Source organism: Hemiscyllium ocellatum, chromosome X (genome assembly GCF_020745735.1).
Source record: "Hemiscyllium ocellatum isolate sHemOce1 chromosome X, sHemOce1.pat.X.cur, whole genome shotgun sequence".
NCBI classification, from domain to species: domain Eukaryota; kingdom Metazoa; phylum Chordata; class Chondrichthyes; order Orectolobiformes; family Hemiscylliidae; genus Hemiscyllium; species Hemiscyllium ocellatum.
In genome coordinates this window covers 17963162-17987911 of record NC_083453.1, presented here as the reverse complement: position 1 = coordinate 17987911, position 24750 = coordinate 17963162, and the positions used below count along the sequence as shown (strand labels likewise).

At 40.5% G+C, this 24750-nt stretch overlaps 1 protein-coding gene across 1 annotated transcript; it reads left to right on the top strand.

Annotated features, from left to right (window-relative positions):
• The first annotated feature begins 312 nt into the window (after positions 1-312).
• LOC132805753 (pre-miRNA 5'-monophosphate methyltransferase) lies at positions 313-19052 on the top strand. Its single transcript, XM_060820984.1, has 4 exons — positions 313-591; positions 13106-13154; positions 13499-13590; positions 18058-19052. Exons 1-4 carry the CDS (start codon positions 313-315, stop codon positions 18637-18639), a joined length of 1002 nt encoding a protein of 333 aa, XP_060676967.1. The 3' UTR covers positions 18640-19052.
• The last annotated feature ends 5698 nt before the right edge of the window (positions 19053-24750 follow it).

Sequence of the window (24750 nt, the reverse complement as noted above, 5' to 3'; positions counted from 1 at the left end):
CTGATCTTCCTGGACCTTGTGGGGGGGAGGAGGTGAGGGTGAAACAGCATCAGGAATGCCAATGCCAGACATAAGACTCTGCTAAGTGAGAGAGACAGTTTACTTCATGGGACAAACTCTAGTGGCAAAACCATGGAAATAGTCTGACTGCGTAAGGGGCATGGCCGACATGAGGTAAGGCCCCGTGACATACAAAGTAAGTAAGGCAATCCTGAACAAGCATGTGGACTGCCTAAAAGCTGCAAATTTGCAAACAGGACAGGGGCAAAACATACCCAGCCCCTCAGAACACCTGGAAAACTGTTGAAAACCATGGGTTCTCCTCCTCTGCGCAGCGCCAAAGAAACCTCGGAATCTGAAATGGACACAGTGATGGCACAGCATCGATGCCTTTACTACCTGAAGAACAGGATGAATTTCTTCCGAGATGCTCTGAGCACAAGAGGCAGGCTCTGGTCTGCTACATGCTGCCTATATCCAAGACTGAGTCAGAAGAATCAGACCCAGTGTAAAACGTTTCAGGAGAGGCTACAAGACAAAGAGCAGGCCTACATCCCTGGACTTGGAGGGGGATGTTGTGATTGTAACGAGGTGGACCTCCTAGAATGAGTTACGTGATTGGACCAGATCAACAGCCTCAATCAGGATGCCCTGGCTGACAGATATAAACAGGAGGGTTAGAGCTTCTGTTCATTCTGAGAGCTGGCTCTGAGGGAGCTGGATCAGTTTGAAGGACTCTCCACGTGTAAATAAAGGGTCACGTGTGGAATTATTTCAGGATTTGTCTTGATAATGGAGACTAGCACATAATTTCAAGTTATACAACGATCCTTGACCCAAGAATCAAAATGTGTATGGAAAGGAAACATATACATTTCAGAGACTGAGGGACAGGATTTGATTAGATGCTATTAAGTCTGCCACAAACAATGCTGGATAGAACATTACAACTAAACACATCCTTAACCCCTAAAGCCATGTACAAACCCAGGGTTAATAAAGGAAACAAATACTCTGGAAAATTTTTCTTTGACATCCTTGTACAATAGGACTCAGTCAATGAGATCATATGGACCAAGTGCTATTAAGTTTTATAAAATAAATAACAAAATAATTTTGTTTTATTCTCCAAAAAGGGAGATAATATCTAGATCATATCGGAAGTTTTGCAATGACATCTTGCACAAATCATCATCTTCTGAGAAATTTGGCAACAAATAGAGTGGAAAACAATGGGACCATCACAGTCATTTGGTCCTCCAATATTTCTTATTTAAAGGCCCTTTGGCTCAGAAATTTATACTTTGAAAAGAAAACTATTTCCACCTATAAATCTGCATTGCTGTTTTAACTTTGCTTTTATTATACCTTTACTTTTGGTTCCTGCATTTTTCCAAATGACGAAGGATGGTCACGGTTGATTTAGTACATTTTAGGCTCTCTAGCCTTCAACCCCATCCCACTATCCCCCAACATTAATTCCTCCATGCCAATGCATACCTTTCCCAGCTCACCACACAGTCCCTCATACCCCTATGTCAATTCAACACAAACCCATCCACATTCTATCATAGGCAGACTTCAGGAGCCATGTGGAGATGGAAAAATACTGTACTCTTAAAAAAAAATCTAATCCAGATCCTGCAATACATACTTGATTGTGAGAATAAACACTCATTTTGAAAGCATCAAACTTTTTAAATTTACTTCTGATTAATCTCTTATAAAAGCAAATAAATATGTGTTCATATCCCTAGCCTCTTTTAAGCAGTCAATCAAATGGTGAGTTCAAAACCCAATGCTGATATAATTGTAGCTTTCAAACATAGTCAAATCTTCATAATGAATAGCTGCTGTAGAAATGTCAACAAAGACCTCTATTGAAAGGATACTGTGATGCAGCGGTAATATCCCTGCAAAAGGGATAACCAAATAACCAAAGGATTTTGGTTGAAGTCCCACCCACCACAAAGGCAGCTCATGATCTGTCCGAACAGTTTGCTTTTAACAAAAAAGCTTTCTTATAATGCTAGCTGGCTTGTTAATCAGAGCATTCCACAAGAGGTTTCACAAACAACTTAAGGCAGTTATCTTTTACAGTTTAAGGACATTTGAAAACAACTTCAGATCATGACAGTTAAACAGACCTCAGCCCTTTACAAGCTTTTGTGTTTACTCAATACGTTTGTGACTCCCACAATGCCGGTTAACACCCTTGTAACAGACGAAAAAGGGTATGTTTTAATTCAGCATTAAGTTGAAATGGCCCTTGGAGTTTTGGCTTCCCTCCAGTGTGAATCTCACTACTCCTCTTTTCCCTACCAGCAACAATAAGGGGAGCATATGTGTGTCCAGCCACCCATCCCCCATCTTTAAAATTCCACAGAGCGTTCCCAACTCCATGAAAATCTAGTTTTGTGTTTGGTCACTATTCTTTAGAAGGATATGATGGTCCTTAAATTGGATGCAGAGAGGATTTATCATATTGATTCCAGAGATGATGAATACTAACTGTGAGTAGATTGGTGAAGCTGGGATTGTGATTGCAAAAAAGGAGGGGAGATATAATAGCAGTGAACAAGAATATGACAGGCTTAGATAAGGCAGGCAAAGAAAAGCTGTTCCCATTAACTGATTGTGCAAGGACTAGGGAACATAGATTTAAGGTTTTAGGCAAGTGATGCAGAGGGGATGTGCAAAAGAACTTTCTTTCGTACAACAAGTGGCAATGACCTGGAGCCCACTGCCTATCATGGTGGTGCAAGTGAAGATGATGGATAATTTGAAAAGTAAATTAGGGCAAGAATGATGAAGATCCGGATGGGAATTTTATCTGTCTTAGTTTAGGGCCATCTCTTACATGATTAAACAATGCTCAAATAGCTGTGAAACCAAATTAGAGATGTGAAGTAATCAATCTCTTAAAAAAGATTAGATTGCGACACTGCTAAAAGAATTAAGAATCTACAGATGACCATGAAATCATTGTTGATTGTTGGGAATACTATCTGGTTCACTGTTGTCCTTTAGGAAAGGAAATCTGCCATCCTCACCTGGTCTGGCCTACATGTGACTCCAGGCCAACAGCAATGTGGTTCACTCTTAACTGCCCTCTGAAATGTCCGAGCAAGACACTCAGTTCAAGGGTGGCTAGGGGTGGGCGATAAATGCTGGCCAACCAGCAACACCCATCCCACAAGTGGATAACAAAAATGCCTTGAGGTCTGCGGCAGTTGCAACATTTGCATTCCTGTATGTGGAGGATGAGGTAAAGCAGTCTAACTTGTATGTTTCAATTCTCTAATCGGCACCAGAGTGAATTGCATTTGTTAAAGTTTGCTAGGATGACTGCAGTTAACCCCTTGATTATTTAACAAGTGCTCAGTCATTTTTACATTTGTTTTCTTTCTGAACAGTTCAGTTTGCTGAATATTCTTGACTTAGGATTTAGGTTGGCTAGCTGTGATACTAATTGGCCTATTACGCTGCAGATGGCACTGCTGCCTCACAGCACCAAGAACCTGGGTTCGATTCCAGCCTTGAATGACTGTCTGTGTGGAGTTTGCATGTTCTCCCTCTGTCTTTGTGGGTTTCCTCTGGGTGCTCCAGTTTCTTCCCACAGTCCAAAAATGTGCAGGTTAGATGGATTGGCCATGGGAAATATGGAATTATGGGATATGGTGGGGGTTGGGTTTCGGTGGGATGCTCTTTGGAGGGTTGGTGTGGACTCGTTGGGCCAAATGGATTCCTTCTGCACTGCATGAGTTCTATGATTATTAGAACAAAACAACCCTTTGGCCCACCGTGTCTGTGGAAACCATGTGATGCCTTGCACATCTACTTTAAACTTTCCCCCTCTCACCTTAAACCTATGACCCCTAGTCTTTGACGTTTACAGCCCAGGAAAAAGACTCCAACTATCCACCCTATCCATGCCTCTCATAATTTTATATACTGCTATCAGGTCACCCCTTAGCCTCCACAATCAAATTTGTCCAACTTCTCCTTATAGCGAATACACTCCAATCCAGGCAACTTCCTGGTAAACCTAACTTACACCCTCTCCACATTCTTCCTATAGTGTGAGGACCAGAACTGCACGCAATACTCCAAATGTGACCTAACTAAAGTTTTATACAACTGCAACATGATTTACCACATGTTATACTCAATCCCCTGACTGATGAAGGCATGCATGCCGTAAGCCTTCTTTACCACCTTATCCATTTTGTTACTGCTTTCAGGGAGCTATGAACCAGCAGCTTCAGATCCTTCTGTTTATCAGTGCTCCTAGGGATCCTGTCATTTTATTGTGTACAGGTCGTTCTGCTATAACCCATGTTTCGTCAATGCAAATTTGCTGTAAAGTGATTGATGAATAGGGGAAGCTGTTTCTAAAGCGTGAACTTTTAAAACGTATGTTGGCTATAATGCAATTTCATCGCCAACACTTTAAGTGTTATTTGTAATGTGCGATTCTTATATAGCACAGGGTTGCACAGGAATGCAACTATTGTGCTATAGAAGAAATGACTGCATTTTCCTCTTGGATTTGACCTCATTGTAGTCGTGACGAGATGTGCAATATAACGTACTCTGAAAGTGGGAACCTTGGAGACTGACATCACCACGAATTTCTCAGCTCATTTAGCTAAGTGAATGCAAGTTCTGGGTGAACTATGAGGAGGATTTGCAACTCTATACGATAATTTTATAGCTTTACGTAATGAAATGTCCTAAGGTGCTTCACAGGAACATATTGAAGCAATGTTTCATCCACTGGCCACAAAAACAGACATTATGACAGATGACCAAACGTCGGTCAAAGAGGTCAGTTTTAAGGAGCATTTAAGGAGGAGAATGAGAATAAGATGTGGAAGGAGAGAACTCCTGAATTTGGGATTCCAGGCAACTGAGGTCACAGCTGCCAATAGTGGAGGGATTAAAATCAGAGATACTGAGGGGGCCAGAATTAGGGGAGTGCAGATCTCTCAGAGAGTTATGGGCCTGAAGGGCATGACAGAGATTGGGGGCCAAGGAGGGATTTAAAAATACAGAACATGAAATTTAATGACAAGAGCCAATGTAGGAGCCATTGTGTAGGCCTGTGAGCACATAGGTGATAAGGGAACAGAACCTGGTGCGAGTTAAACTGTGAACAACAGAATTTTGGATGACCTCAAGCTTATAGAAGCTAAAATAAGATAAACAAGCTAAGATTGTGTTGGGGTAGTGGCAGAAAGAGAAAACAAAGAGTGTTTTTTATTAGATAACACTTTCAAAGAGCTAGCAAACTGTTGAAGGATTGAATTACCTCTCTCTCTCCTATTTGATTCACCGCCTTTGTGATTTTGTGCATCGATTTCCACCTATTAGGCCATTGCAATACTCGCTGTTTCAAATCAGTGTGATACCAAATACCTTAGCATTCTGTTCTTCATCAGCATTGCCTCGCACAGTGTAGTTAAAAGAATTCCCCTTACTTTACAGTTTGGAGTGGGATTTTTCAACTCATGCCTACTGCAAAAGCCTGAACCACACTCCTTAAAATGTTAATGGACTGATTTTTCTTCTGGCTTGTCTGTCATTGCCTGATATCCTACAAGCTGAAGAACTTCTTACTTTCAATGAAACCATGTCCCTTTTGTACACATTATCTGCCACAGCCATGCCCAAAAGCAGTGGAAAAATGAAATCTTTGGCATAATTGTAAAGCTAAGGGTGGTAGTCTATGGGTGTCATTCTGCTTTTTTGTTGCATTGAAAACTTAACTTAATTGTGAATCATTATTTTATGCTAAGTATTGTATAGTCTGAAATATTAGCATGATTCAAACAATTACTATCATGAAAAGAGGAAGGGTGAGAGAGAGGGAGTAAGAGAAGAGCCTCCATAATTCAGAGGAGTAATTCAGTAATGATCTGGGACCTTATTGTATTTTTCTATTGCCAGATTGTGTAATATAACTTAGGGTAAACAAATGGTTTGAGTTTCTTTGATACTGGTATTATTTTCTTGGATTGAGTGTATTCAAAGATCCTGATGTGTATTCCTGAAGAAGGGCTTTTGCCCGAAACATCGATTTTACTGCTCCTCGGATGCTGCCTGAACTGCTGTGCTCTTCCAGAATCCAGAATCTGGTTTCCAGCATCTGCAGTCATTGTTTTTACCCTGTATTCAAAGATCTGTATGGTTGGGCACCTTATTGAGACAGGAAATTGCTGTGCATTAATTTAAATTGATTTACATTGCAGCATTCATAGTTGAACAAAAGAAACATGGTCCCTTTTTAAGAGGTTTTAGTGACATTGACCCAATAGCTTGAATACAGTCTTAAAACAGCATTACTTTACTTAGAGTGGGTCACCAACCCTCTGTTACTTGTTTGCAAGTGCACAACACAACGATGTAACGAACAACGAATGACCTGTGTCCTTGAAGTTGATGTAATGGAAATTGGACATTGCACTCCTATCCTTTCAAAATCTTTTTCTGACTGAATAATCAAAATGAAAGGACTACATGAAGAACCAAGGCTTACACCAGCAAGGTTGGGAAAAAAAAGTTTAGGTTGATTTAAGATTTAGATGACACCAAATTTGGGTTTTGAAAGCTTACTGATAGTAGGAGGAGAGGATTGTCTGGCAAAGTAAAGAGTTTCACATTTCTGAGCTCCAAACAATAAGTGTAAAGTAATAGAATCTGCTGTCAAGATATGTGTTAAAATGACTTATTTCTTTAAGTATCATTAGGATTATGTCTGTTGGAATGAATAATGAATGCCCTGGCTAAGTCTTGGAGTTTTGTGTCTGTTTTCAATTTGCAGCAAAATCTCAAGTAAAACAATTGGAGATCTTCCCCAATTTACTCAGAAACTTCAATTTTGAGATTTATTAAAGCAGCGATGCTTTATGCTAATTGTCTCTTGACCTGTAATTGTCTGTTCTGATATGTCTGTCACACACATATTATATCGGGAGTATTGCAAATGCTGGGGAGGATAGTGATGGCATCAAGAGGACTTGGGCTGATGGAATAGCAGACACATGACTGTAGAGAAGCATTAAGTGATAATATTTGGTAGGAGAAATGAAGAGAGGCCGTAGAAAATAAGGCTGTGGTTGCTGCCAGCCACGTGCACGTGTGGCAAAATCTTTCAAAGATATTTAAATAGAGTGATTTAAAAACCTGACAAACACCTGAATACTAAGACAAAATGGAAATGTACATAGATGAATAGAAAAAGAACAGTTAAAGAAAGTAGGATTATACAAAACTTCTAACAATCTGTTTCATACTGTGCATGCACATAAAATATTGGAAGTGAGCATTGAAATACTATCATTGGTGTCAGTAGAGATATCAACAAAATAAATGGCACAATTCTAAAGTAGGTGAAGGAGCCCAAATCATTGAAGGTGCCAGGATAGATTGAAAAAATGGTTAATAAAGCATATGGGATTCTAGGCTTTGTAAATAGAGGCGTGGAGTACAAAGGCAAGAGAGCTATGGTGAACCGTTTTCTACAAACATTGGTTTGGCCTCAGTTAGAGTATTATGTCCAATTCAGGACCCGACAATTTAGGAAAGATGTGACTTCAAGAGGGTACAAAACAGCTTAACAAGAATGGCACCAGGGATGAGAGAATTTAGTCATGTGCCTGGATTAGAGCAGCTAGGGTTGATATCATGGAGAAAAGAACATTGAGAGGTGATTTGACAGACTTTTCAAAATCATAAGAGTGAACAGGGAGAAACTGTTTTAAAAGGTTCAAAGGTCTAAAGGATGTGGGTTCAAGTTCCTTTCTCAAGATTTGAACATGCAATTCAACACTGACAGTCCAGTGACATTCTGAAGGAATGCTGCATTGCCTGAGGTACCACCTTTTGAACGAGATTTGAAATAGGCTTTGTCTATCCTCTCAGGTGAGCATTAAAAAAATTTAGTGGCACTATTCTGAAGCAGAGCAGGGCAGTTATGTGCAGTGACTTGGCCAATATTTATTCCTCAATCAACACTGCAAAAGCATTACCTGGTTATTATCAAATTGCTGTGTGTGGGAGCTTGCTGTGTGCAAACTGCCATATTTCTTACATTATTAAAATGTCTACACTTCAGAAGCATCTCATTGGCGCTTAAAAACAAGTATTCTTATTCTACATTTTTAACCTAAATCTTTTTGATAATTTGATATATTTTCTATTATGGAAAGTCCTATCCAGAGTATTTATTTTTCATTCTTCCCTTCAGATGCTGATAGACTTGTGCTGTGATACAAGCAGTGTTGTTTTATTTCAGTTTCTCTGCATTTACACTATCTCTTAATAACATAGCTTGACTCGTTATCTTTTCACCTAACGTGGTATCAAATCATTACTTGTGGAAGGTCAATTCTGTGGCCTAATGGACTGTTTTAAATTAAGGAGAGGTATATAGATTATATTTTTCTGTAATAGGTTATATCATCTGCTTAGCTATGTTTTGACTGTGTACTTTATTACTTTGCTTGAATGTTGTGGCTTTTTTGTTGTAAACTTTGTATTTCCATATTGCTAATAAAGAACCAAACAAAACTCATCAGAACTGGTGCATTTATTTAGTGTCGTGATAGTTTCATTATTTTTGGATTGTGAGATGTTAAACAAAGAACAGAAATAGCTAAACTTCGTACTAATCAAAATGAAGCATGTCTCTACGGGAGAATAGAACACTGCTTCAGTTGCAGAATGAAGCTCACTTTCAATGTCAGCTGTGGCTAATTTGGTTGCTGTTGTATTAAAAAAAACTCTGGATTCAGGTTTCCCTCCAGGGCAACAGCATTAAAATCAAGGCTGACACTGGAACAGTGAGGGAGTGCTGCATTGTTGAAGGTGCTGCCTTTTTAATGAGAGTTAACAATCACACAACACCAAGTTATAGTTCAACAGGTTCATTTGAAAGTACTGTACAAGCCTTTAGAGTGCTGTGCCTTTGTCAGGCAACTAGTGGGGCAGGATCATAGAACATAATTTATAGTAAAAAATCAAAGTGTCATACAACTGATGTGATGTATTGAACAAACCTAGAGTGCTGTTAAGTCTTTAATCACTTAGAATGGGTATGCAGGCTTTGATTAATTAATATGTAAATCCCAGAATTTCTTTCAAGTCACATTGCTGAGACAACTTAAAGTTTTATCAGTATAAAAACAAAGGTAACATCTCAGCTCAGACAATGCATTAAAGGTGTGAGGTTAGAGTCTGTCTGTATCCCAATGTTGAGTCAGACTGGTTTTATTTCCAAAGTAGCAGTTTATAAAATACCACATGGACTGTCTGCCTACAGATTGTGTGCTTTTTGAACAAAATGGAATGTATCTGCCCTCTTGGGTGATTTGTAAAAAATCCTAAGGCACTGTTTTGAAGAAGAGCAGGGGAGCTATCCTTGGTGTCTTCATTAATATCTATCCTTCAACTGACATCACAAAAACAGATAATCTGGTCATTTTGCTGTTTGTGGGAAATTACAGACAGAAGCCATTCAGCCAATCGTGTCAGTGCCAGCTCTCCAAATGTGCAAATCACTTTGTGTCGTTCTCCTGCCTTCTCCCCGTAACCTGGAACATTCTTTCTTTTCAGGTAACAGTCTCATTCCCTTTTGAATGCTTTGAATCAAGCTGCCTCTGCACACTCTCAAGCAGTGCATTCCAGTACTAAACCAGTAGCTGCATGAGAAATTGGTTTTTTTTTCCATTTCTTCTTTTGCCAATTATTTCATACCTATGTCCTTTGATTCTCAATCATTTTGTGAGTGGGAACCGTTTCTTCCAATCTTCTCTGTCTAGACTCCTCATGATTTTCAATGCCTCTATTAAATCCCTCTGTTTTCTCAGCTCCAAGGAAAACAGAGCTAACTTATTCAATCTATCTTCAGGACTGAAGTAACTCATTCCTGAGCCATTCTTACGAATCTTCTCTGCACTCTCTCCAATACCTTCACATTTTTCCTGAAGTGTCATTCCCAGAGTTGGACTGAGATCAAATTAATATCCTATACAGGTAACTGCTTGTTCTTGTACATGATGCCATTATTAAAACCTAGGATATTATCTGTTTTTTTTAAATTAACTGCTCTCTCAAACTGTTCTATCACCTTTAATGACTAATGCACATACACACCAAGTCCCTTTGCTCCTGCTTCTCCTTTATAGTTACACCTTTATTTTGTATTGGCTCCATGTTCATCTCATATTTCTGTGGATTAAATCTCATCTGCCACTTGTTTGCCCAATCCACCAGTTTGTCTATGTCCTTTTGAAGTTTTTCACAATCCTTCTTATGGTTTACAATGTTTCAAGGTTTGTATCATCTGCAAACTTTTAAATTGTGCCCTGTATACCAAAGTCTAGGTCAGACTAGGGGGCACATATTTAAGGTGAGAAGAGAGAGATTTAAAAAAGACACGGGGGACACCTTTTTTACACAGAGGGTGTAACATTCACGTGTGGATTGAACTTCCTGAGAAAGTGGTGGGTGTGGGTACAATTACACTTATCAAAATGTATTTTAAACATTGTATGTAAGTTTGCTCACTGAGCTGGAAAGTTCATTTTCAGATGTTTTGTCATCATACTAAGTAACATCTTCAATGAGCCTCTAGTGAAGCACTAGTGTTAGTGACCCACTTTCTATTTATGTGTTTAGGTTTCCTTGGGTTGGTAATGTCATTTTCTGTGGTGATGTCAGTTCCTGTTCTTTTTCTCAGAAGGTGGTAAATGGGGTCCAAGTTGAAATGTTTGTTGATGGAGTTCCAGTTAGAATGCCATGCTTCTAGGAATTCTTGTGTGTGTCTCTATTTGGCTTGCTCTAGGGTGGATGTGTTGTCCCAGTTGAAGTGGTGTCCTTCCTCATCTGTATGTATCCTTACTTACAAGAATTCAGAGAAGAATGGCATTCCAATTGGAACTCTATCAACAAACACATCGACTTGAACTCCATTTACCACCCTCTGAAAAAAAGAACAGGAACTGACATCACCACAGGAAATAACATTACCAACCCATGGAAACCTAAACACATAAATAGAAAGCAGGTCACTATTATCAGTGCTTCATCAGAGGCTCACTGATAATGTTACCTAGTATGGTGACGAAACGTCTTAAACCCTTCAAGTGTCTGTACTACTTCCTCTTTCACCATGGGCTGAGTACCATCTTCTTCATTGATAAAGACAGTTGTAACATACTTGTTTAACACATCAGCCATGCTTTCTGCCTTTATATGTAAATCCTCTTTTTTGTCCCACATTCTCTCTCTCTATCTACCCATCCTCATTTAAGACACTCCGTATGCCTGCTGCTTTGACCAATCTTTTGTTCACCTATCCAAATATATCAATGTGCAGATCAGTGTCAAATTTTGTTCAATAACATTCCTGTGAAGCGGCTCGAGACAATTTTTTTCAATGCAAAAGAGGCTTTATAAATTCAGATTGTTGAAGATTCAATATTAAAGAATCCAATATAATATCCATCCAGTACTCATATTAGTTGACAATGCATAATGTATCCATTGAAGAAACAATTGACGATTTAGGACTTTAATGGAATTTGCTACCTCTGGTGGTGGAAATTGAGCCAATGAATGACTTCAAAAAGAATTTGGATGACTACTTGACAGAAATAAACTTGCAAGGCTACGAGGATGAAATGCTGAATGGGACTGAATATGTTGTTCTATAGTGAACTGATGTGGACTTAATGGGCTAAATGGTTTCCTTCTGTGCCATAATGACTATAATTATTGAAGTTTCAACTCTCCAAATGTTGATGGCTTGATCCCATTGTCATAATTGAGGAAACCTGACTGGAAAGGAATATTGTTTATTGCTGAACACCAAAAACAGAGCCACTACTCATGGTGTACATAGGCTAGTCCCAGCCTAAGGCAGACAGTTCTGCAGACCCAACTCTGGGTCTACTTTATAAGGTATTTTTAATCAACCTGTTTATTTACACTATGACATGCAATTGGAGCAGCAGGACTCAAACTCAGGCCTCCTGGCTTAGAGGTAGAAGTCTGTTTTATAATTACTTAACAAACCTGTTCAGAGATGTTATCATACACCTGCGGAGCAGGAAGGATTTGAACACAGGACTCCTGATCCAGAGGTAGGGACACTACCAATGCACCACAAGAATCCTAAACAAATATCTTCTAATCAACCTGTTCAAAGATATTATTACACACCTCTGGAGCAAGTGGGACTTGAACCCAAGTCTCCTGGCTCAGAGGTCTGCTTAAGAAGTATTTTTAATCAACCTGTTCAGATATCATATTCATTGAATATTCAGTGTTATATTTGCTGAAAATTCAATATTCCACACATTGGCCTTTTTCAAAGCTTTTTGCTGGTGCAAAATGAAACTTATGGGGAAATATTTTCACTACTGCAGAGAAGACTATCTGGATGGTTTATTAAATTGAATGCTTGTAATGTTTTCAAATGCATCTGTTTATGTTTTAAGGTCTGGAATTTCTTTTATTTTAAGATATATTACCATTAGGTGATTGAACTGAAATAAAACCAGCAAGGGGAAAAGTGTTTGATGCAAAGTTTACTGTAAATAAATGAATATAACTTGGTTGATGACTTAAGTGTATTTAATACTGAATGACAAATGATATAGGTAGATACTTGGTGCTTAAATTGTTTCTTGATGTTTTTAACCAACCTTTTCAGAAATACCTCTGGAGTAAGTGAGACTGGAACCCGGGTCTTCTGATCTAGAGGTAGGGGCACTGCCACCATATCACAACAGCTCATTTGAATTGGTTCTGATATTTGGCCCAAAATAGGTTAGTCAGGATTCCAACTAATTCAGAATAACATTGGATTTGGTTGTGAATCCTGCAACTACTAAACAGTCAGTCAACGGTCACTGTGAGGGATTGGACTGTCATGAAATATGGTGTGACAGTTAAGAGAGAAGAACATTGATGTACAGCTAAATTATGATCGATAAAGCAAATTATTAGAGAAATTGACTAAATTCTAGCATTTTCAACGTCTACTGAATAAAGTTAATGAATCGATATTTAATTAATTCTGTCATTATTTACTGAGATAAAAACTGAGAGGAATCATTTTAAAACGGGTGGCCGTATCGTTTTCTGTAAGATTGAAATTCTTGTACTTTATAACGTAAAATAACAGAAGAGTTATATTAGTTTACTTTAGTAGAAACCAATTTTGTCAAACTTGTAATCAAACACTTCCCATAATTTCTCAATACAACAAGAATAATCTGGCAAAACCAATTAATTTGTGTTGGAACGGACCCGGAACCTTTCGTCGTGGCCGCTTTGGTAGCGAAGAGCATGTTTCTGTGATGGACAGAAATGGCAGCCTCCACCCACGAGGAGAGGCATGAACAAGTGAAGGTGGAAAATTATCAATGTGAACCCGGAGCAGCACTATATGGGAATTTCACAAACTATTATCGTTTTAACCCTCCAGGCGAGCGGCTACGACTCATTCCGGCCGTCGATTTATTGGAAGTGTTCCCGGGAGGAAGAGTGGTGGCGCTGGACGTGGGCTGTAATTGTGGGGTAGGAGTTTACTCTAATAAGCCTGAGTGTTTCGTTTTAATCTAGCCAGCAATGACACTTCAGCATACTGCTTCAAATAATGTCACATAATATGAAAAGTCGACTTTTGTCTAATTTGATAGTTTCAATATGCTTTAAAAACGCCATTCAGCCCTTGTTCCTACGATTGATTTTCTAATGTTACAGGCACTCACTAATATTTTCTACATTTTAATACTGTTGCCAGATCCATTTCGTGCCCCAGAGGTTAATCCTTCCAGAATAAACCAGATGTTGGAAGTTTGAAATGAAAACAGAAATTGCAGGCAAAACTCAGAGGTCTGGCAGTATTTGTAGAGAGAGAAAGCAAAGTTAACGTTTTGGCTCCAGTGACCCTTCTTCAGACCTGCTGAGTTTCTTCAATAGTTTCTACTTTTCTTAATCTTTCCATGTTGTGTTGGCATAATTCATCGCAACGCCCATCCTTTATCAATCAGTGACTTGTACTTTACAAATAACAAATTTTAGGGTACTGATGGATGTTTGCACTTCAAGTGGAAAAGTGGGACGACTTCACCACCACAATCGGCACAATATTTCATTGAAAGCTTGGCAGCAGTACTATGTTTAGTGTAGCAAACTGACATCAGATTTGTCGAACTACAGAAGGAGCTGTGGGTAAAATTAACTAATCCTTCAGTGGCAGTAAAAGTGTCAAGCTTGAACACAGACTTTGTACATAACAGTGGAGTTCAAGCTTTTGTCGTAGATTCTAGCATGTCCAGCTCTACTGGAAATTTGGCAAGTTGTGCTAGTTTCCAAACTGACTTTCATATGGCTGCACTTAATGCAGATTTCAATGAAGTTTAATGCCATCAGGCATAGTACAGCACAGATGGAGACCATTTGGTTAAAGTCTATACTCGCTCTTAGGAAGTTCAATCCAGTTAGTCCTGCTCTCCCACTCTTTCCCCACATCCCTTTAAGCTTTTCTGTTTCAATCCAATTCTCTCTTTTTTTAATCAGACTGTTCATTTCAAATCCAAACATTCATTGTATTTAAAAAGGCTTTCTTTATTTTACTTTTATTTTCCCCCTTAGCAGGTGCAGAATGCCAATTCTGGGAAACAGACTGTTTAGTCAATGTTTTACACTATTTGAATCAGGTGCTGGTATACCAGATTACAAATCAATGCAGAGTATTCCCTTGCTCTGTCGCAAACGTGTTATTCTTCGTGCTGAAAAAAAAACCAACCACTACCAATTCCAATACCCAAGCTAATCAGCTCCTTCCATGATTACTATAAACTGAGTGAAACTGCTGATTTAGGGCATCAAAGGTAGACAAGCAGGAGGCTGGAAGAATACAGCAAACCAGGCAGCATCAGGAGGTGGAGAAGTCAACGTTTCAGGCGTAACCTTTCTTCAGCCCTAAAGAAGGGTTACTCCCGAAACATTGACTTCTTCGCCTCCTGATGCTGTCTGGCTTGCTGTGTTCTTCCAGCCTCCTGCTTGTCTACCTTGGATTCCAGCATCTGCAGTTTTTTGTCTCTAACTGATTTAAGGGCATGGCATCCTTGCCCACTGGAGTTCCAAATTAGGCCCCACTATGATCTCAGTGCCCCTGACAGCTGATGTACTTTTCCCTTCATTTAAATATTAGGATTTTCTTTTCCCCTGAAGGTTTGATATTTTGCAGTTAACTTTAGCTCCAGTGCTATTATTCAACACATTTCTGCAGCTACCAGTCCGCTCATTTCTCACTCCTTCATCTTTTGTCTCAGTAGCCATTAAAACCATTAGCTCTCTTGCTCTATAAAAACCAAAAGAACTACAGATGCTGTAAATCAAAAACAAAAACAGAAGTTGCTGGAAAAGTTCAGTTGGCCTGGCAGCATAGAGTCATGGAGATGTACAGCATGGAAACAGACCCTTTGATCCAACTTATTCATGCCAACCAGATATCCCAACCCAATCTAGTCCCACCTGCCAGCACTTGGCCCATATCCCTCTAAACCCTTCCTATTCATATACACATCCAGATGCCTTTTAAATGTTGTGATTGTATCAGCCTCCACCACTTCCTCTGGCAGCTCATTCCATACAAGAACTACCCTCTGCGTGAAAAAGGTCCCAGACCTGAAATGTTAACTTTGATTCCTCTTCACAGATGCTGTCAGACCTACTGAGCTTTTCCAGCAACTTTTCTTTTAGCTCTTTTGCACTGATTGTTCACATGATACATCTTCTGTTACAGTTCACTTAAATCCAGAGGGCTCAGATTTGAGGGTTAATAGTGGACAATTGATTTAACCATTCACTGCCAGATTTGGTTGACCACCTAAAACACCTATTGGAGGAGTAAATTACTACAGATGCTGGAATTTCTACTGAAAACAACAAACATTGGAGATCACAGCGGGTCAGGCAGCATCCCTGGAGAGAGAGCAAGCTAACGTTTCGAGTATAGATGACTCTTCAACAGAGTTGAAGTGAAGTGTGGAGGGGGCAGCATTTATGCAATAGTTGGGGGGTGGGGGTGGCGGTGGTGGAGAAAAGATTTTGATAGTTCAGTTTGTGATCAGAATGTGAGAATGGCAGAACAATGGTGTGTCTAACTGCCAGACTGGAAAGAGAAGGCACTGCCACTGGGATTGGGGAAGGGGAGTTGCTGTCCATCTAAGGAGAAACATTGCTGAACACTCAAATTTCTGTCCTCACACCCGTTTGTTAGCTGCCATTATCTCTCCTCATCTATTCTCTCCCCCCTCTTCACATGAGCTGGCATTAACCGCTCTGTCCTTGCAATTTATCACACAATCTCCAACTTTCTTCTGCCAAGTCCCTGAACGTGCTGTTTACTCTGAAATTAATGCCTTCTTTCTTGCAACTTGCATCTTTCAGTCAGGCTTCAGCCCACTCTGCAGCTATGAAACTATGGTTATCAAAGTCACAAATGACAACTTATGAGACCTTGATGCACTCATTCCTCTTGGCCTCTACTTGACACAGCTAACCACAACATCTGCTCCAACATTCATTTTTTGTCCTGAGGTAGAATTAATTTTTCTTTGTTCCATTCTGTTATCTAGGTATAGCCAGACAATCATCTACAATGGTTTCTCTTTCTGCACCATTTTCTCTGCTGTCCCCCAAGGATTTATCCTTTAAATTCCTTTTGTTTTTCAGTTACATGCCACCCTTCAACCACATTTGAAAACACTGTTGGCTCCATGCATCTCCAGGGCTATCCAGTTATACTGCAATGTTTCCCCTACCTGTACTTCACCATCACTTTCCTCAGTCCATCGACTATTTCTGATTTGTCCTACCTCTTCGATTTCACTGAATGAGCAGAATTTTCTTTCATATGCAACATTAGAGAACTCCGAAGTCATTGTCTTTGGTCTTGCTGCAATCTTCTATTTTAGTTGTCAAATCTCTCTATAACCTTGTGTGGCCCTGCAACCTTCCAAGATCTCTGCTTTTCTATTTTTGCCTTTTGCACATCCTCTGATTTCAACTGCTCCATCATTAGTGCCTGTCTTCAGCAACCCAGCCAATATGCACGTGCATTTCCTTTCTAAATCTCTCCACCTTTCACCTTTTTTAGATCTATCTCATTGACTAAACCTTTGGTCACCATCTTATGATCTCTTCATTTAGAGTCATAGAAGTATACAGCATGGAAACAGACCCAGACGTCCAACTCGTCCATACCAACCAGATATCCCAAACTAATCCAATCCCATTTGCCAGCACTTGGTCCATATCCCTCTAAACCCTTCCTAATCATATACCCATCCAGATGCCTTTTAAATGTTGCAATTGTACCAGCCTCCACCACTTCCTCTGGCAGCTCATTCCATACACGCACCACCCTTTGCGTGAAAAAGTTGCCCCGTATGTCTCTTTTATATCTTTCCCCTCTCACCCTAAACCTATGCCCTCTAGTTCTGGACTCCCCCAGCCCAGGGAAAAGACCTTGTCTATTTATCCTATCCATGCCCCTCATAATTTTGTAAACCTCTATAAGGTCACCCCTCAGCCTCCAACGCTCCAGGGAAAACAGCCCCAGCCTGTTCAGCCTCTCCCTGTAGCTCAAATCCTCCAACCCTGGCAACATTCTTGTGAATCTTTTCTGAGCCCTTTCAAGATTCACAACATCTGTCCGATAGGAAGGAGACCAGAATTGCACACAATATTCCAAAAGTGACCGAAACGACGTCTTGTACAGCCGCAACATGACCTCCCAACTCCTATACTCTGAACAATTTCCGTTAGTGTCAAATATTGTTTGATATCCCCTGTGAAGTGCCTGCAACATTTTATGTGAACGGTGCTTGTTTGTAATGTGAGACACCAAGAAGGTAACTAAAATTCAACTTGCTCATAAGTCATAAACTCCGTTTTAAATGTTGCCCTTTTGTGGACGTTCTTGCTTTAAGATCTAAGTTTTTTCAAACTCTGTCCAAATGTCTTCCTCAGGATTTCAGCGTTGCCGTGTACAAACATCTTTATGATCTAAAGGAAAACCGGATGTGGATTTCCCCAGATAGACTGGACCTGAAGCTACTTGGTTGTGACATCGATCCTGACCTGATTCGAAGAGCCACTGAATCCAATTCCTTTCCTGAATCCATTTCGTATGTTACACTGGATGTTATGGATTCTGCTTCCCGCGAGGCCGTATTAAAGCCTTACTTGGAGAAATTAGACCGTACTTGCTTTGATATTTGTTTTTGTATGTCCGTGACAATGTGGATCCATCTCAATCACGGTGACCAGGGGCTACTGGATTTCCTTTTGTATGTTTCAGGACTTTGCAAAGCTTTACTGATTGAACCACAACCCTGGAAGTGCTACCGAGCTGCAGCCCGCAGGCTGCGCAAGCTGGGCAAAAGCAGATTTAACCACTTCAGTACACTCTCTATTAAAGGGGATATGGCCCACAAGATTCAGCAGTTCCTGACAACTGACTGCAATATGGAACTAGTCAGGTGTTTTGGGAGCACCAATTGGGACAGGAGTTTACTGCTTTTTAAAAAACGTTCCTTGAGCCAAGAATGAATAAACCGACATTTCTAGTAATTGACGAAGCATTTTATTTTGCATTTAAAATTAAAATCTTTTATATAACTACACTAAACAGTCTGTTTTTAATGGTCTTGCCTGAATTTGTTATCGATGAAGCTGAGAATTGTCATTGGTATGTAAAGTACATAGATGTTGGAAATCTGAAATGTAACAAAGTCCTGGCATCAGTGGCGAAAGAAACAGTTAATGTTTTGAGCCCATCAAGACTTCTTGGTTCAAAACAGTCATATTGGACTCAATGTTAACTCTGTTTCTCTCTGCAGATGTTGCAAGAACTGTTGAATTTCTGCAAAACTTGATTTACCTCATTCTCACTGGTTCAAATGTCACAATTTCCAGGTTAGTGAGAGTGTTGTCCAGCCATACTGCAATGTTTTTCCTGCATTAACCCATAAAATTAACTTCTCTCAGCCGACTCCTGGTCATTTTCATAATTTATCTTCCTTGCATCAGTGTTGCTCTTGTTTTGCTGACCAACCTGTGTGCGTGTGATACTGAATGCAGATTGGAATTACAGAAACAGGGTGTTAGGCTCAACCAGTCCATTTTATGTTAATGTGTGACCCATGTCACCTCTTCTTTCCCCATCCCTTTATTCTGTTTTTAATTTAATTTGTTTGGGGCTCTGATCTCTTCAGTATATAGAGTAATTTTATCTTTTGGTATTTGTGCCTATTGTTTTCATTCTAGCTGTCAGTAATACTGGACAAATCAGATCCCAGATTGAAAACTGGTTTGATAGGTCACATATTTAATTTTTTTTAGTTAGTTGGCATGGTGGGTAGTTACTGAAACATATTCACACGATGCTGCAGATGTTCTTTAACATCAGAATATAAGTTAATGACACAGAATAGAAAGTAAACCAAAAGATAAAGCAATTTCGAAAGATCTCAGTATAAAGTTTCAATCTGTTTTACAACATAATCCGTTACAGAGACTTCAGTCCAGAAAAACTAAATTGCTATCTCGACTCTAAAGTATCTACTGTACTGACTCCTTCCAGTTGCTCTTCCATGGAATGCAGGAATAATTTTACGATTGCTTTCTCAGTCTGCGGGCATAAACAGTTCACAATTCTGAGGCCTAAACATTTTCAGTTCTAACAACTTGAACTGTCTATCTAAGCCCTCCTTGCGTACAAAGTCCACAGAATAGAAACCACTTCTGCTGAAGTGCTAGGATCTCCTAAACTGAACTGAACTGAACTGGAAGAAACTTGATTCCTCTGCTATTAATAAGTAAAAACAAAGCTACCTTTGTTCTGTTCCTCCTCATCTCAGATGAGGAGGAACGTGACGGGCACCTGGAAGTACTCAGGGATGCCCTCACAAGAACAGGGTACGATGCTCAACTCATCGACCGCCAGTTCCAACGTGCCACAGCAAGGAACCGTAATGACCACCTTAGGAGACAGACACGCGCTGCAACCAACAGGGTACCCTTCATTGTTCAGTACTTCCCAGGAGCTGAAAAACTACGCCATGTTCTTCATGACCTGCAACACATTATCAATGAGGATAAGCACCTTGCCAAGACCGTCCTCACACCTCCATTGCTTGCATTTCAACAACCGCCAAACCTCAAACAAATCATTGTTCGTAGCAAACTGCCTGGCTCTCAGGACAACTCCATACAACCCTGTCACGGTAGGCGCTGCAAGACTTGTCAGAGTGTAGACATGGATACCACCATTACGTATGGGGACACCTCCCACCTTGTACGTGGCAGGTACTCATGTGACTTAGCCAATGTTGTCTATCTTATACGTTGCAGGCAAGGATGCCCTGAGGTATGGTACATTGGGGAAACTGAGCAAAGGCTACGACAACGGATGAATGAGCACCGCACAACAATCAACAGACAGGAGTGTTCCCTCTCAGTTGGGGAACACTTCAGTAGTCCAGGATATTCAACCTTGGACCTTCGGGTAACCATCCTCCAAGGCGGACTTCGGGACAGGCAGCAGCCAGAAGCGGCCGAGCAGAGGCTGATAGCCAAGTTTGGTACCCATAGGGAGGGCCTCAACTGGGACCTTGGGTTCATGTCACATTACAGGTGATCACCATTGCATTATACACACACACACACCCTTACAGACATACACACACACTCCCACACTCTCACATGCACCCCCTCACAGACTTAAGACACTTCACACTCATTACACACACACTTACACTCTCTCTCACACTCACAACCCCCAACCCAGACAGACACACAGACTCACATGTACACATATATTTCGTGGGGTGAATTTGTACTTGCAGAGTTACATTGTACTTTGCTCAAAAACTGCATGAATTCATGTAAAACTCTGTTACTTCACTTTTTAGATTAGAATCAATCTAAACATCATGGCATAGACAGAGAACACAGGGGGCTAACACCTTCAACATATTGTCTAGCTAACATCAATTGTTACAACTAACCTGAGAATGCAACTTTTAAAAAAAGAGTTTTGTGATTTACACATAAAAGAAATGAAACTATTATGGTATTCGAACAGATGAAAGACTCCATAGACAATCAAGGTATTTTTCAATGTATAATTTCAGTTACATCACACTGTAATGTTTTGCTATAAATTCTGTGCCTTACAATTGTGTTCTCCACTATCAACTGATGAAGGAGCGGCGCTCCGAAAGCTACTGTGCTTCCAATTAATCCTGTTGCTCTATAACCTGGTGTTGTATGATTTTTAACTTTGTACACTCCAGTCTAACACCGGCATCTCAAATCATTTGTTCTGTTTGCTCTTCTTGTGATAAACTGAACAGTATAAACATTTTATCAGTTAACACCACAGGGGTCCACCCAGGCACTTGACTGCAGTCGTGTGTCATCTTAGATCTAAATTAGTCTTTTCTTGGTGGGGGGGGGGTGAGTAACACCTCTTGGTGAGGGTTGAATCTAGCAACATCTGTTGTGAGCTTGTGGATGCAAGCCTGAGGAAGAAATTGTCCTCCACAAATTTTAGAAATCATACTACCTTTTCCCTCTTTACTCCCAATCCCGATCAATGAGCAGATAATTAAAATCTTTCAGAACAATAATATTTCAACTCCTCTTGATTTGTATCCAAACTTCCCACTAATAATCTATGGCTCTTGAACAATCCCAACAAGAATAACCATCTCTTTGTATCTTTTGATCTCTTTAGTGTACATCTTTTCTATAAATAGCACTTCTCTCTAAGTCAGACGATTTATAGATTCGAGTCTCCCTGAAACCCGTTCAGCACAGAAATCTGTGTTGTCACTGCTGTGCCATAAAGGAGAGCTGCACTGTTGAAGATGCCATCTTTTGAAAGAGATGTTAAACTGAGGCTCTATCTGCCCTTTTGGATGGGAACTTAAGTTAAAATCAAAGACTGGCAAAAGCTTCAGGTGTTCTGAGCAATGTTTTTCCTCCAATTAGAGTTAGATAGAAACAGATTATCTGTTCAGTTTATATGTTGCTGTTTGTGGGGTTACAACTTCACTTGTATCACACTGTCAATGTAGTAAAACATTCTAAGATGCTTAATTGGATGAAGCTTTACAAAAGCGACATTAGAATACCATAGGTTCAGTCAAAGAGATTTTAAGGAGCATCTGAAAAGAGGGGAGAGAAGTGGACTGGTTTAGTAAGGGAGTTCCAGAATTTGGGACCTAAGTCAGCTGAAAATTGTCAGTGGTGGGGTAAAGTATACTTTGGATGGTTGACAGGACAAACTTACCCATTCCCTGATAGGTTATAGAGCTAGAGGAGGGATTGAGGAGGCCAGGAAGGCTTTGAAGACAGGGGATGAGAATTTAAAATTTGAGGTGTTGGTGGACAAGGAGCCAATATTAGTCAGCAAGCAAGGGAAAAATAAATGTGTGACTGGGGCTTGTTGCAAATTGGGATGTAAACAACAAAGGTTTGGATGAGTTGAGGGAGTCAAGAGGTGAGTTACTTGTAGTATTCCTAGCTTCTGACCAGCTCTTGTGTTTATATGGCAAGTTCAGCTGAGCTTCTGGTCAAGGGCGGCACGGTGGCACAGTGGTTAACACTGCTGCCTCACAGCACCAGAGACCCGGTTCAATTCCCGACTCAGGTGACTGACTGTGTGGAGTTTGCACGTTCTCCCCGTGTCTGCGTGGGTTTCCTCCGGGTGCTCCGGTTTCCTCCCACAGTCCAAAGATGTGCGGGTCAGGTGAATTGGCCATGCTAAATTGCCCGTAGTGTTAGGTAAGGGGTAAATGTAGGGGTATGGGTGGGTTGCGCTTCGGCGGGTCGGTGTGGACTTGTTGGGCCGAAGGGCCTGTTTCCACACTGTAAGTAATCTAAAAAAAAAGGGTAACTCCTAGATATTAATAGTGGGGGATTTAGTGATATAACATCATTGAATTCAAAGAGCAGTGCTTAGATTCTGTCTTATTGGTGATACTCATAGCCTAGCATTTATGTGACACAAATGTTAATTGCCACTGTCAGCCCAAGCCTGGATATTGTCCAGATCTTGTTGCATCTGAACATGGACTGCTTCAGTGTCTATGCAGTTGTGAATGATACTGAACATTGTGCAATCAATAGCGAACTTCCCCACTTCTGATCTTATGATAGAGGGAAGGTTATTGATGAAGCAGCTGAAGATGGTTGGGCCTAGGACACTACCCTGAGGAACTCCTGCAGAGATGTCCTGGAGCTGAGATGACTGACCTTCAACAACCACAGTCATCTTCGTATGTGTCAGGTATGACTCCAACCACTGGACAGCTTGTCCCTGATACCCATTGATTCCAGTTTTGCTCGGGCTCCTTGATGCCACACTTGGTTGAGTGTTGCCTTGATGTTAAGGGCTGTCCCTCTCCCCTCCCCTCTGGAATTCAGCTCTTTTGTCCATGTTTGAACCAAGGCTGTGATGAGGTCAGGAGCTGGGTGACCCTGGTGGAACCCTAACTGGGCATCACTGAGCAAGTTATTGCAAAGCAGGTGCTGCTTGATAGCACTGTGGATGATATCTTCCATCACATTACTGATGATCAAGGGTTGACTGATAGGGTGATAATTGGCCCAGGTTTGATTTGTCCTGCATTTTTTTCGTGTACAAGGCATACATGGACAATTTTCCACATTGTCAGGTAGATGGAAATGTAACTGTACTGGAAGGGATTGGCCAGGGGAGTGACAAGTTCTGGAGCACAAATCTTCAGTCCTATTACTGGAATGTTCTCAGCACCCATAGCCTTTGTGGTATCCAGTGTCTCCAACCATTTCTTGATATCATGTGGAGTGAATCAAAGTGGCTGAAGACTGGTATCTGTAATGCTGGGGACCACTGGAAGAGGAGAAAGTGAGGACTGCAGATGCTGGAGATCAGAGCTGAAAATGTGTCGCTGGAAAAGCGCAGCAGGTCAGGCAGCATCCAAGGAACAGGAGATTCGACATTTCGGGCATAAGCCCTTCTTCAGGAATCCTGATTCCTGAAGAAGGGCTTATGTCCAAAACGTCAAATCTCCTGTTCCTTGGATGCTGCCTGACCTGCTGCGCTTTTCCAGCAACACATTTTCAGCTCAGACCACTGGAAGAGGCAGAGATAGATCATCCACTGAGCATTTCTGGCTGAAGATTGTTGAGAATGCTTCAATCTGCTGCTGGCAGATTGGTAAAGGTGAGGTCAAGTATGTTTTTTTACCCTCAGCAACTGCTGTGGACCCTGTCTAGCAACTATGTCCTTGAGGACCAAACTAGCTGTGGAGACTGGACTATCAAAGTCCTAACAGCAGCTGTTGAGAGTTGTGACCTAGCTCTGTTGTTAAGTGTCTGTACATTCCAAATTTGATTCTTAGTAAGAATTGAAACTGCCATAGACCTACTCAGGCTATTTCTGATTTTTGTTTTGTTTACATTACCCTAGCATGTCTCTCCCATGTGTCAGTTTATTTTTAAATGCAAGTTGCTTGAGAATCAAGATGTTTGACTGAGTTGAAAGAAAAAACTTACATTTATATAACACTTTAACATAGCACAACGTCCCGAGGCACCTCACAACCACCCAAGGTCTAGTAATATAATTGTAGTATTTGCTTAACTGATCAGTTCTGTCTTTATTCATCA